Raw genomic sequence first — 11,710 nt, 5'->3', positions numbered from 1 at the left:
AGCTTGGAATTGAGCTCATAAATTAAATGAGCTGAGCTTGAGCTTGGATAAGCTCGGCTCATTAGCTCGTGAGCTGACTCGAGTATATATATATATATAATTATTAATACACATATCCTATATGCATTTAATCTATACTTTTAATATTATATATTTATATTTATATATATATATATATATATATATATATTAATGACAGCTCGTGAGCTTTCGATGACCCGAGCTTGAGCTTAAGAAATAAGCTCGATTGTTAATGAGTCGAGCTGTGAGCCAAGCTCAATTTTTGTGAGCCGAGTTTGAGCTTGGTCTAGCTCGGCTCAGCTCGACTCACTTCCATCCCTAGTTAAGAGTAAAGGAGAAGCATTGTAAGTAACTATTAACTACTAATATATTTACTAAACTACTTACACATATGCTATTTTTTATTTTTTGTCTTTTTAAAAAATCTATTCTATGTCTATATATTCTAGAAAATCCTAAAACAAAATCGATCAAAGTCCAATAACAATAAAAAAGGAAAGTGAAATAACATTTAAAAGAGATCAGAGAAACATTATATCATAGTAGGTTGTCTCCTACTTAAAACTTTTATTTAATTAATCTAATTTAGGTATTTATGATCTCAAGTCAAAAGGGCAATTTTTCTGAAATAAATGACAAAATTATTTATTTCTGAAAATAAATTATTTTTTCTTTAATTTCAAGAATACATTTTTTTTGGAATTTGAAGCAAGTTCGTCCACTACAACAGAGAAGTTGCTAATTATTATAAAGCTCACCCACTGCAATGGCAAACTTTAATATTTTTATGAAGTTTGCCCACTGGAGCGGCGAACATCGAGTGCATTAGTGGTAAACTTTTCATTTCACATAGTATATCTGCATGCACCAATTTTTCTTCATTCATATATACATTCATCGATTCCCCTTTTATACTTCTTATTACTATACTCCCTATAATGTTTGGGAATACTATTATTATCAATTCATTATGATGGTGAAATTGCATTTGACGAAGATAGATTTGTTGTATTTATTTCTGCACAACTAACCTTTATACTTACCGAATGAAGTGAGAGAGGTGGTAATGCTAAAGAATTTTATAGTGCATACAATTGGTCAACAAAACATGAAGAGAGTGAGAAAAATCTATTACAAATATCTGATGAAAGTGGACGGCACTTTAATTTACAAAAGGTATTTATTTATTTTTTGTTTTCTTATTTTTTGCTCAAAATTTTGTTTATATTATTTTTATATGTAAACATGACTTGTAACAATGTTTCATTTGACCAAAGTATCGAATACATGATGACAAAAACATACGACTTATTAGGGGTTGGCATAATCATTTTTCAAATGTCCATTTGCTGGAATTATTTCTGTTTCACATTGATATGTGTGTAGTGAATTCGTCGGTTGGTGATGAGAATTCATCATCTGCAGCAGTCAGAACAAACATCAGAAGGTTAATGGTTGATTTGAACATGCCACTAAAGGGGAGTCAAAATGAATCAAATCCTGATAATTATAATGATGGTGTGTTCAAAGTAGAAAGTCATGATGGTTCTGTGGTTAGGGACCCAATGTAGGATCATTATTAAGCTCACCCTATGTTTGATGATGAAGATGTAGATGCCAAACCAGTGGACATACCTGAGGAGGAAGATGAAGAGTTAAACAACTTCAGAGTGTCATAAGTTGTGCTAATCCAACCTTCTATTTCCAAACCATATGATCACCCAGCTTACTATTTGATGTTGAACTTTGATGCAATGAATGTAGATTGGTCCTTTGATCAAGGAGGGCCCGAGAATGATCCAACGCATGAGTTTGAGATTAGGCAACAATTCAACAACAAAGAATAAGCCATGATAGTGGTAAAGATAGATAGCATCATGCAGATTGTAGAGTATAAGATAGCGAAGACTGACCAGTTGAAGTATGATGTACGCTGCACTCAGGTTGCGTCCGGATGTCAATGGAACATATGCATCGCATATCATTGAAAATATGAGAAATGGGAGGTTAGGAGATACGGTGGTCCCCATTCTTGCATGTAAACAGCATTAGGCTAGGACCATAGAAGGTTGGATTTGAAGTTAGTAGCTGAACATGTATTCTCTATGGTGAAGGCAGATCCCACAATCAGCATAAGAGTTCTCCAAGGAGCATTTGAGAATCACTTTGGTTATAAGGCATCTTACATAAAAGTTTGGCTTGCAAAGTAGAGAGTGATTACGAAGATATGTGGTGATTAGGAAGCATCGTATAACAAGCTTCCTAGGTGGTTATTCGCGATGCAGATGTTCCTACTAAATAAGATTGATTATATTGCATTTAACGCATCACTTGTAGTTCATTATATTTTATCATACCCTAACGAAGTTACTGAGTCAGGTACATGGGTAGAACTTATAACACAGTGTTGGCCTGGTGATAACGATAATGCCATTTTTCATCGTGTGTTTTGTACATCCCCTCCTTTGTGTAAAAGGTTTCAAGCATTGCAAGCCACTAATCTTGATTGATGGCACCCATTTGTATGGCAAGTATGGAAGGACTCTACTAATGGCAATTGCCCTAGACGGGTAACTCAAACATTTTGCTCATAGTTGTCAGAATCGAACCGATGATCAAACCGGTGAAGTTACTGGATCAATAGGTTACTGGTTTAATCGGTGAGTCACTGGTCGAACCGGTTAACCCGGTATAATTAAATAATTATGTAAAATTTATTTATTTTTTCTTTATTATAAGCACTTTTATTTTGTTTTTATAAAAATAATTATCATTTTTAAATTTTAATACTTTATTAATTAATTTATATTTATTGTATTATTATATTATTATAAGTAAAGAACTTACATACAGTTAATTTTCATGTAAAGTTGATATTTAAAAACAGTTAGATGATTTGACAAGTTTAACTAAATATTATCTAATAATTTTCAACTATCAACTTCATATGAAGACAACTGCATGTGAGTCTTTACCTATTATTATATACTACAAGTATTTATTGAAAAAATAATATTAATATATATCATATAATCATGAAAAAAAATAAATTATGATTAATAATTTTTTTGTTTATCTTTTTAATAGATATATATGTACTGGAAGCCTCCGGTACGGGTTGAGGGATGGATCGAGAACTAGCAGGTCGAGGCGGAAGCCGGATTACTTGACTAGAGCGATGGGAGGAGGTACCTGCAAAGACACTCTGACGCTCAAGTCAGAATGGATCTGAGAGGTACAAAGTGTGAGGAATGAATGAATACCTGGAGGGACTTGGGTCCTCTTATTTATAGGCGAAGGTAGTTATCGTATATTATCTTCTCCGGCTAAGATAAGGGAGACATTTGAATTCAAAAGTTGGTTGGGAGTTCTAGTGGGCCGGTCCCGGGCCTTCTAGAGGGTTTCGATGGTCTGGACCCGGGTAGCCGGGTTCGGGGTTTTACTTTGGGTCAGGGATCTGTGGGCTGGATCCGTAACAGTTGCCCCCGCAGCGGGAGATCGAGTGAGGTTGGTTTGTCGTTGGGAGATGCTATTTTGACCGTGAGCTAGGTCGGTTTGTCGTCGAGAGATGCGGTCTTGGCCTGGGGGCCTCTCGGGTGGTCGTTTGATTCTTTTGAGGGGGAGTCGGTGTGCTGGCCCCGATTTTTATGGTTATGCCGAAGGTTCGCCTGGCCGTTTTGGTCTGACGCGACTCTTTTGTGTCCAATGCGTCTGTTGCATTTTTCGAGGCGTGCTTTATTGGTTTCTTTTTCCAAGGGGGTCATTTATTGTGAGGGGACGTTTTTTCGGTGTCCTTCCTTTATTGCCCCTACGTGCCTTTTTGTTGTCCATGGTTATTTGCATCTTTCTGCCCCCTTTTGAAACCGTTTTGGCTTTCCTTCTTACTTCCCTCGTTCATTCTCATTTTTCTTTTGTTCTTTCCTCTGAAGAAGATTCTCCTTCTCTCTGTTGTGTTCTGGTGTTTCCTCGTGGTTGGATTTCTGCTTTCCTACTACAGCATTTTTTCTTATTTTCTGCATTATCAGGTTAGTATCCTCCTGTTTCTTCTTTTTCCTATTTGATGGTGTCTTGTTGTTCTATTTTTTGCCATGCGTTGTTACTGCTGTCTGTGTTTGTTTGTGCTGTGTTTTTGGGTGATGGTGGTATTTTGCGTTTTGGAGGGGTTGAGCACCGTCGCGTTTGATAGTGGGTAGTGGGTTGGATTTTGGTTGTCTTTTTCTGCTTCTGCATAGGGTTAGTAGGCTGATGGTGGTGCTCTTCCCTGTTTTAGGTATGCATCGGCGGAGGAGCGAGGGTGTGGGTACTCTGATAGCCCCTTCCAGGGGCGTCCCTGCTCGCTATGCTTGGGTGACTAGCGATGTATGGGGTGTTCCGTCGCGGATGACGGAGGCCAATCTCCAAAGGCTCCGTGATCAAGGGGCGGTGTGTGGTGGTGGTGATGTGGAGCGGCAGTATGAGCTTGTCCTCCCTGATGAGGACGAGTGGGTTTGTTATCTGAATCTCAATTCACCGACCATGCCGGACTGGATGTGGGTTTAGGAATCGATGTTTACTCGACTCGGTGTGCGCCTCCCCTTTGCCCCGTTTGTTCGGGAGTTGCCGAGTCGGTGTTCCGTGGCACCGTCGCAGCTTCATCCGAATAGTTGGGCGGCTGTTCAGTCCTTTGAGCTTGTGTGTCAATATCTTGATCTTCCGGTTTCCGTGCCTGTTTTCCTTTTTCTTTTTTTATGTACTCTTCATACTAAGGAAGGGAAGCATAAGAAAGTATATATGTCTTTCAAGGCTCAGCCTCATCGTCGTATATTCGGTTTGTTTGAAGATTCTTTCCACAGTTTTAAGAGAGAATACTTTAAAGTGCGCCTCGTTCAAGGGCATCGTCCTTTTTGGTTGACGTTAGAAGGTGAGCATCGGTTTCCGACTTACTGGAATTTTGGTGCCGGGCCGTCGGTCTTGACCAAGGTCACGTATGATGGTTTGTCTCCGGAGGATATGGACGTCGCTAGTGTTCTTTGGCATTTGTTTGGGGATCGTCCGTTGAATCCTCGGGACGTCATGGGGGACCCTGTGGCTTGACGGACGTATATTGGTGTGTTTTTATCATTTTGTTTTTCCTTGTGTCTTTTTTCCGGCTTTGTAACTTGTATTTTTATTTTTGGTTTCTTTCAGTTGAGATGGCTGGTGGTTTGACTTCTCTGGCGAGGATGAAGTCTGCGATGGATCAGGAGGATAGGTCGTCGGCATCTCCTGCTACCCCTGTCTCTAATCCTGTTGTGGGTTCCCAAGCTGTTTCTCAGGAAGTGGTTTCGGCTGGGGTTAGGGTTGGTACCCAGGTTCCTCCCGGTCCCGTGAATTCGCCTGAGGAGGAGGTCGTTGTGGTTTCGGCTGCTGAGGCTTCTCGGAAGAGAAAGAGGCCTGAGGAGCCTAGTAGTGAGACCTTGGGGGAAGAGGGTGCTGTTCCCACTGTGATGGACCGACATTTTGATGCTTCGGGGTTCATAGATCAGTACTTGATGCCTGGCACAGAGCCATTTTTTGATGAGTGTGATGTCTCTTTTCAAGCCAAGTTGGTGTATCGCGCCCTTCTCCGGTCTGCCGTTATTGTTTGGAAGGTCGAGCCCGTGATGGCTCAGGTTGGTTTGTTGGATAAGAAGCTTCGTCAATCCCAAGTTGATGTGACCAAGTTGAAAGAGCAGCTTGAATCTACCGAGGTAGCGAGGGAGAAGGCGGTGAAGTCTTCTGAAGAGGCCAGAGCGGAGATCCTCCGACTTTCCGAGGTCGAGACTTCGCTTCTTTCGCAGCTGAGTGTGGAGCGACAACGGGCTTCCGATGCGGGTTCTCAGGCTGCTGTGCTTCTTGGTGAGGTGGAGGATTTGAAGGCCGAAGTTGCTGCTCTAAAAAAGGAGAAGGCGGAGTTGTTGGCTGATGCGAAGGGTACGATTACGGCTACCGAGGAAACGATGAAGGCTCAGGCTTTGGTGTTGGTCCCGGGTGTGGATGTGTCCGTGATGGGGGCATTCAAGACCGTCCGTGATGGCCGAATTGTAGACCTCGAGTAGCTTTCCTTGTTATTTTTGGTTTGTTTTGTTTATTTTGGATATTTGGTTGGCCATGGGCCGTATATTTGGTATGTTCTGAACTTCGGTTTGTGCTATTGTGGCCATTTATATTTTGCTTTTGATGACTCGTGTGGTCGTTTGGGCTTTTCTGTTTTGTTTTGAGCCGTTATGTGTTTAAGCCGTTGTGATTTTAGGACCTTTGGTAGGCTGTTAGTGTTTTGGGGATATCCGTTTGTTAGGCCCCGAAGATGATCAGTTCTCGGTGTTGCGGTCGTGTCTCTATTCCGTTTTGGGGGAAAAGAAAAGGAAAAAATATAATGGAATTTTATTGGGCCTCATTAAAACCCTCCGTTTCTGGCGAAAAAGAGTAGTTGTGATTAAAATTTTCTAAGAAGGGAAAATAAATGTAGCGTGATAGAAGGGAAATGAGTAAAATCTAAAAAACATTAGAAAGATAAGGGATGACCTAAGGTGGTCGGTCTAAGTGTAGTAGCTTCGTAAGTTGGCGGCGTTCCATGTTCTCGGCATTTCGTCGCCGTTGAGTCGTTCGAGTTTGTATGCTCCCCTTCTGATGGTGGCTTTGATTCTGTATGGTCCTTCCCAATTGGGGGTGAGTTTCCCTTCCCCTGGATTCAGGGCTCCGATGTCATTTCGTCGTAGGACGAGGTCGTCGGGTGCAAATTCTCGTTTGATGACGCCGTGGTTGTACCTTAAGCTGATTCTTTGTTTTAGGGCTAGTTCTCTGATATGAGCTATGCTTCTTTCTTCGTGATGAGGTCTCGTTCCGCTTCCTCATCGTTCCCTCTGACCGTTTTTCTGGGGCTTGGGTCTCCTATCTCCACTAGGATGACGGCCTCTATGCCGTATGTTAATCGGAAAGGTGTCTCCCCTGTGGTCGTTTGGGGTGTTGTTCGGTATGACCATAGGACCGAACCGAGTTCGTCGGCCCATAGTTCTTTGGCTTCATCGAGCCGTTTCTTGAGTCCTTTGATGATTATTTTGTTTGCGGATTCCACCTGTCCATTTGTTTGGGGGTGCTCTACCGAGCTGAAACGGTGGGATATGTGTAGTCCTTATAGGAATTCTCTGAACTTTTTGTCAGCAAATTGGGTTCCGTTGTCTGAGATAACGATCTCATGGATCCCGAATCGGGTGATGATCTGTCGCCAGAGGAATTTTCGGCATTGGGTTGCCGTGATGGAGGCCAGGGGCTCGGCCTCGATCCACTTAGTGTAGTAATCTATGGCGACGATGAGATATCGGAGTCGGCTGGGTGCCGTAGGAAGGGGTCCGACAAGGTCGATTCCCCATGTGCTGAATGGCCGCTCTCCCGATATGATGCTGAGCTGGTGCGGGGCGGCCTGGTGGATGTTGGCGTGCTTTTGGCATTTATCGCAGTTTTTTACTAACTGCATGGAGTCCCGGATAACCGTGGGCCAGAAGTAGCCGGCTCGGATAACTTTTTGGGCGAGGGTTTTTCCTCCGATGTGGTGGCCGCAACAACCTTCGTGGATTTCGCGGAGTATGTACTCCGTGTCTCGGGGTTCGACGCATTTGAGGAGGGGTTGCGGGAGTCCGCGTTTGTATAGTTGTTCTGTGACGACCGTGTAGTTGGCGGCTTCTCTTTTTGTTCGTTTCTCCTCTTTGGGGTCTTTAGGTAGTGTTTCGTCGAGGAGGTATTGTAGGATAGGGTAGGTCCATGATCCTTGGCCAGAGAGTGTCAGGCAAGCGTTAGCTGTTGTGGATATCGACGGTGATTTAATGACTTCCTGAATTAGCGATTTGTTGCTGTGTTCTGGTTTGGTGCTGGCTAGCTTGGAGAGGAGATCTGCTCTGGTACTTCGTTCTCTGGGAACGTGCCATATGGTGATGTGATTGAACCCTTCTTTCAGTTCGTTGACCTTGGCGAGGTATTGTTAGAGTAAAGGGTCCCGTGTTTGGCAGTCTCCGTTGATTTGGGAGCTAACTACCTGTGAATCGGTGCTTACTTCCAGGAATTTTGCTCCGACGTCCTTGGCTAGGGCTAGGCCTGCCAGGAGGGCCTCATATTCTGTTTGATTATTAGAAACTGGGAATTCATATCGTACTGACTGTTCGATTATGACCCCATTTTGGCTTTCGAGTATGACCCCGGCACCTCCGGAGGTGACGTTTGATGAGCCGTCGACGTACAGCTTCCATGACTCGGGAGTGGGATTTCCTGGAGTCATTTCGGCGATGAAGTCGGCCATGGCTTGTGCTTTGATTGCGTTTCGGGGTTCAAACTTGATTTGGAATTGGGACATCTTGATGGACCATGCTAGCATTCTTCCTGCTAGGTCGGGCTTTTGTAGTACCTGTTTGACCGCTTGGTCGGTCCGGACCGTCACGGGATGGCCTGGTAGTATTGTCGTAAGCGCCGGGAGGCCGTGAGGAGCACAAAAGCAAATTTTTCTAGACGTGAGTAGCGGGTCTCTGCGTCTTGTAGGACCTTGCTTAAGAAGTATATGGGTTTTTGTTCTTTTTGCTCGTTTTCGCGGATGAGTGCTGCTGCGAGTGCCTCTTCCGTTATGGAAAGGCATAGGTAGAGGGTCTCCCCTGTTTGGGGTTTGCCGAGAACTGGTGGTTCTGCTAGGACTCTTTTGAAGTGTTGGAAAGCTTCTTCGCATTCTGCTTCCCATTTGAAGGGGACTTCTTTCTTCATCAGTTTGAAGAAGGGGATTGCTTTTTGTGCCGATGCTCCGAGGAAGCGGGATAACGCTGTGAGCCGGCCGGCGAGCTTTTGGATGTCGTTGAGGTTTTTTGGGCTTGTCATGTCAAGGATGGCGTGATATTTCTCTGGGTTAGCTTCGACTCCGCATTGCGTGATCATGAAGCCGAGAAATTTTCCTACCTCCATTCCGAAGGCTCATTTTGTCGAGTTGAGTTGCATTCGATGCTTTCGTAGGGTGTTCATTATGAGCCTGAGGTCGCTGATTAGTTGTTCGCCGGATTCGGTTTTGGCGAGCATGTCGTCTATATAGACTTCTACTTTGGTTCTGGATAGATTTTGAAATATTTTATTGACGAGCCTTTGGTAGGTTACTCCGGCGTTCTTTAGGTTGAAAGGCATGACCGTGTAGCAGTATGTTCCGTTGGGGGTGATAAACGCCATTTTTCCTCGTCGGGTCGGTGCATTGGTATTTGATTATAGCTGGAGTATGCATCCATGAAGCTCAGGTATCGATGGCCGGATGCGGCGTCTACCAATCCATCGATGTTGGGTAGGGGGAAGGTGTCTTTTGGACAAGCTTTGTTAAGGTCTGTATAATCGACACAGATTCGCCATTTCCCGTTAGACTTCTTTACTAATACGACGTTTGCTAACCACGTCGTGTATGGTAGTTCTCTGATGAAGTTTACCTCGAGTAGGGCCTTTACTTGTCTCCTGACCTCGGCTGCCCGGTCCTGGGACATTTTTCGTCTTCCTTGTGCCATGGGTTTGGCTTTGGGATCTACGGCTAGTCGGTGGGACATTAGGTCGCATGTTGGCTGGGGTGAAACCGAATAGGTCTCTGTTTTGTTTCAAAAATTGAGAAAGGTTTTCTTTAAGGTCGTATGGGAGGTTCCTGTTGATGAAAGTGTATTCGTCTTTGGTTTGTCCTATTTGTAGTTTTTCTATGTCGCCTTCTGGTTCTGGTCTGGGCTGGCCGTCTTGTCGGGCGTCCAAGTCAGTTAGGAATATCTCAGCCGCGTCGCGAGACTTCTTTCGTAAAGCTAGACTGGTGTTGTCACATTCTGCTGCGACCTCGCGGTCTCCGTGAATAGTGGCTATAGAGCCATCGTCCGCTATGAATTTCATAAGGAGATATTTGGTAAAAATGATGGCGGAGAAGTCATTGATCATTTTCCTTCCGAGGATGACGTTGTAGACGGTGGAATCTTATAGGACCACAAATTCGGACAGAATTGTCTTCCTTTGGTTGCCTGTCCCTATGGTAAGGGGTAGGGTGATGGAGCTGTCTGGTTTGAGAAAATTGTCCCCAAGTCCTGTAACGCCATTGCGGTGTGTTTGGAGATTTTCGTTGCGGAGCCCGAGCTTCTCGAAGGCTCCTCGGAAGAGGATGTTGGAGTCTGTACCGGTGTCCACCAGTATCCTTCGAACTAGTCCCGTTTCGATTCTTGCCGAGATGACGAAAGGTGCATCTTCGGCCGAAGTGCCGTGCTTGCAGTCCTCGGGTAGGAAGTTTATCGTTTCGTCGGGAGTGGTAGATGGGGCTTGATTTCTGACGGCCAAGACCTTGAGGTCCTTTTTTAGTGTCGATTTTGATTTGCCAGATATGTCTTTGCCTGTGATAACGTTTACTATTATGGTCGGGTCATCATCTAGACTTTCCTTGGGAGGTTGTTTTTGTGTTCTCGGGTTGTGTCTTTCTCTTTTAGCTGACATGTCCTTTTCTGCACGTCTTGGTTCTCTGATGATTTTGGCGAACTCTGGGAGCTTGCCGTCTCTTATGGCTTTTTCGAGGGCGTCTTTGAGATCGAAACAGTCTTGTGTCCTGTGCCCGTAACCTCGGTGGTAGTCGCAGTAGAGGGTTCTGTTGCCGCCTGTTCTTTCTTTGAGTTGCCGGGCTTTTGGGATGATGCCTCGATCTGCTATCTAGTGGTATATCTCGGTAATTGGGGCCGTTAGGGGTGTGTAATTAGAGAATTTGCCGATCCTGGGTGGTCAGTTTGTGTTTGTTGGTTTGGGGTGTTCCCTTAGGCCTTCTCTAGGTGGGTTGTGCCGAGGAGTCGGGTTGCCGTGTTGGGCGTTGTTGTGTTGCCGTTTGTTGGCGGAGACGACCTGGCTGACCTCTTCATCGTTTATATAATCTTTGGCGATGTTTTGGATCTCGTGCATGGACCATACTAGTTTGGTGGTAAGGTATTTGTGGAAGTCTTCATTCATGAGTCAGTTCGTAAGGCAGAGACTTGCGACCGAGTCTGTGAGCCCGTCGATTGTTAGGTATTCATCGTTGAATCGGTCGAGATACTTCCTTGTGGATTCGTCGTGCCTTTGTGTGACCCCTAATAGGCTGATGGGGTGTTTGGCCTTGGTGATTCTGGTGGTGAATTAGGCCATGAACCTTCGTGATATGTCGCGAAAGCCGGTTATGGATTCGTTGGGGAGGGCATTGAACCATTTGATTGCTGGTCCGGACAAGGTCACCGGGAAGGCACTGCATCGGACGGCGTCGGTGGTGCCTTCTAGGTCCATTCTGGCTTCGAATGCTGTTAAGTGTTCCTGGGGGTCTTTGGTTCCGTCGTATATCATGTCCGTGGGTTTATCAAATCCTTTGGGGAGCTTTGCTTTCAAAATTCTTTCTGTGAAGGGGGTGGCTCCCATTATCACATGTTCGTTTCTTGTGCGTTTGGTTTCTCGGTATCGTCGGTCATCGTCTGTGTGGGCGGGATCGCGAGATATGCTGTGGTCATATCTTTTGCTGTGTCTTCATTCTGGAGATCTGTTACGTGAGGTGCTTCTATCATGCCTTTTGGCGTGTCGCCGTTCTGGCGATCTGCCGTGGCGGGACCTGGATCTGGAGGTTGCATGACTTCTGTGTTCGGCGTTGTGCCTTTCTTTGTTGGCAACCCGACCTTCAAGTTCCTATACTCTGTGGCAGAGTTCTCGG

The 11,710-nt window shown here is 44.7% G+C and overlaps 2 protein-coding genes across 2 annotated transcripts; both read right to left on the bottom strand.

The window, feature by feature from the left end:
- Positions 1–6,829: 6,829 nt before the first annotated feature.
- LOC107468967 (uncharacterized) lies at positions 6,830–8,383 on the bottom strand. Its single transcript, XM_016088344.1, has 3 exons — positions 8,048–8,383; positions 7,170–7,978; positions 6,830–7,124 (listed from the first exon to the last, which is right to left on the bottom strand). The coding sequence occupies exons 1-3, from the start codon at positions 8,381–8,383 to the stop codon at positions 6,830–6,832; spliced, it is 1,440 nt and encodes a 479-aa protein (XP_015943830.1).
- A 1,595-nt stretch (positions 8,384–9,978) lies between these two features.
- On the bottom strand, positions 9,979–10,938 carry LOC107468968 (uncharacterized). The gene is made up of 2 exons (XM_016088345.1): positions 10,891–10,938; positions 9,979–10,695 (listed from the first exon to the last, which is right to left on the bottom strand). The coding sequence occupies exons 1-2, from the start codon at positions 10,936–10,938 to the stop codon at positions 9,979–9,981; spliced, it is 765 nt and encodes a 254-aa protein (XP_015943831.1).
- Positions 10,939–11,710: the final 772 nt, after the last annotated feature.

Source organism: Arachis duranensis, chromosome 10 (genome assembly GCF_000817695.3).
Source record: "Arachis duranensis cultivar V14167 chromosome 10, aradu.V14167.gnm2.J7QH, whole genome shotgun sequence".
NCBI lineage: Eukaryota > Viridiplantae > Streptophyta > Magnoliopsida > Fabales > Fabaceae > Arachis > Arachis duranensis.
This window is presented reverse-complemented; position numbering and strand designations above follow the sequence as displayed.

Excerpts from the sequence above, each read along its gene's own strand:
- LOC107468968 (XM_016088345.1), bottom strand. The coding sequence starts at position 10,938 with ATGCACGAGATCCAAAACATCGCCAAAGATTATATAAACGATGAAGAG. Across the intron at positions 10,696-10,890 it reads ATTATATAAACGATGAAGAG|ATAGCAGATCGAGGCATCAT; the intron begins GTCAGCCAGGTC and ends ATATACCACTAG.
- LOC107468967 (XM_016088344.1), bottom strand. The coding sequence starts at position 8,383 with ATGCTAGCATGGTCCATCAAGATGTCCCAATTCCAAATCAAGTTTGAA. Across the intron at positions 7,979-8,047 it reads AAGTAAGCACCGATTCACAG|GTCAACGAACTGAAAGAAGG; the intron begins GTAGTTAGCTCC and ends TACCTCGCCAAG. Across the intron at positions 7,125-7,169 it reads ACCCAATTTGCTGACAAAAA|CTCGGTAGAGCACCCCCAAA; the intron begins GTTCAGAGAATT and ends CCACCGTTTCAG.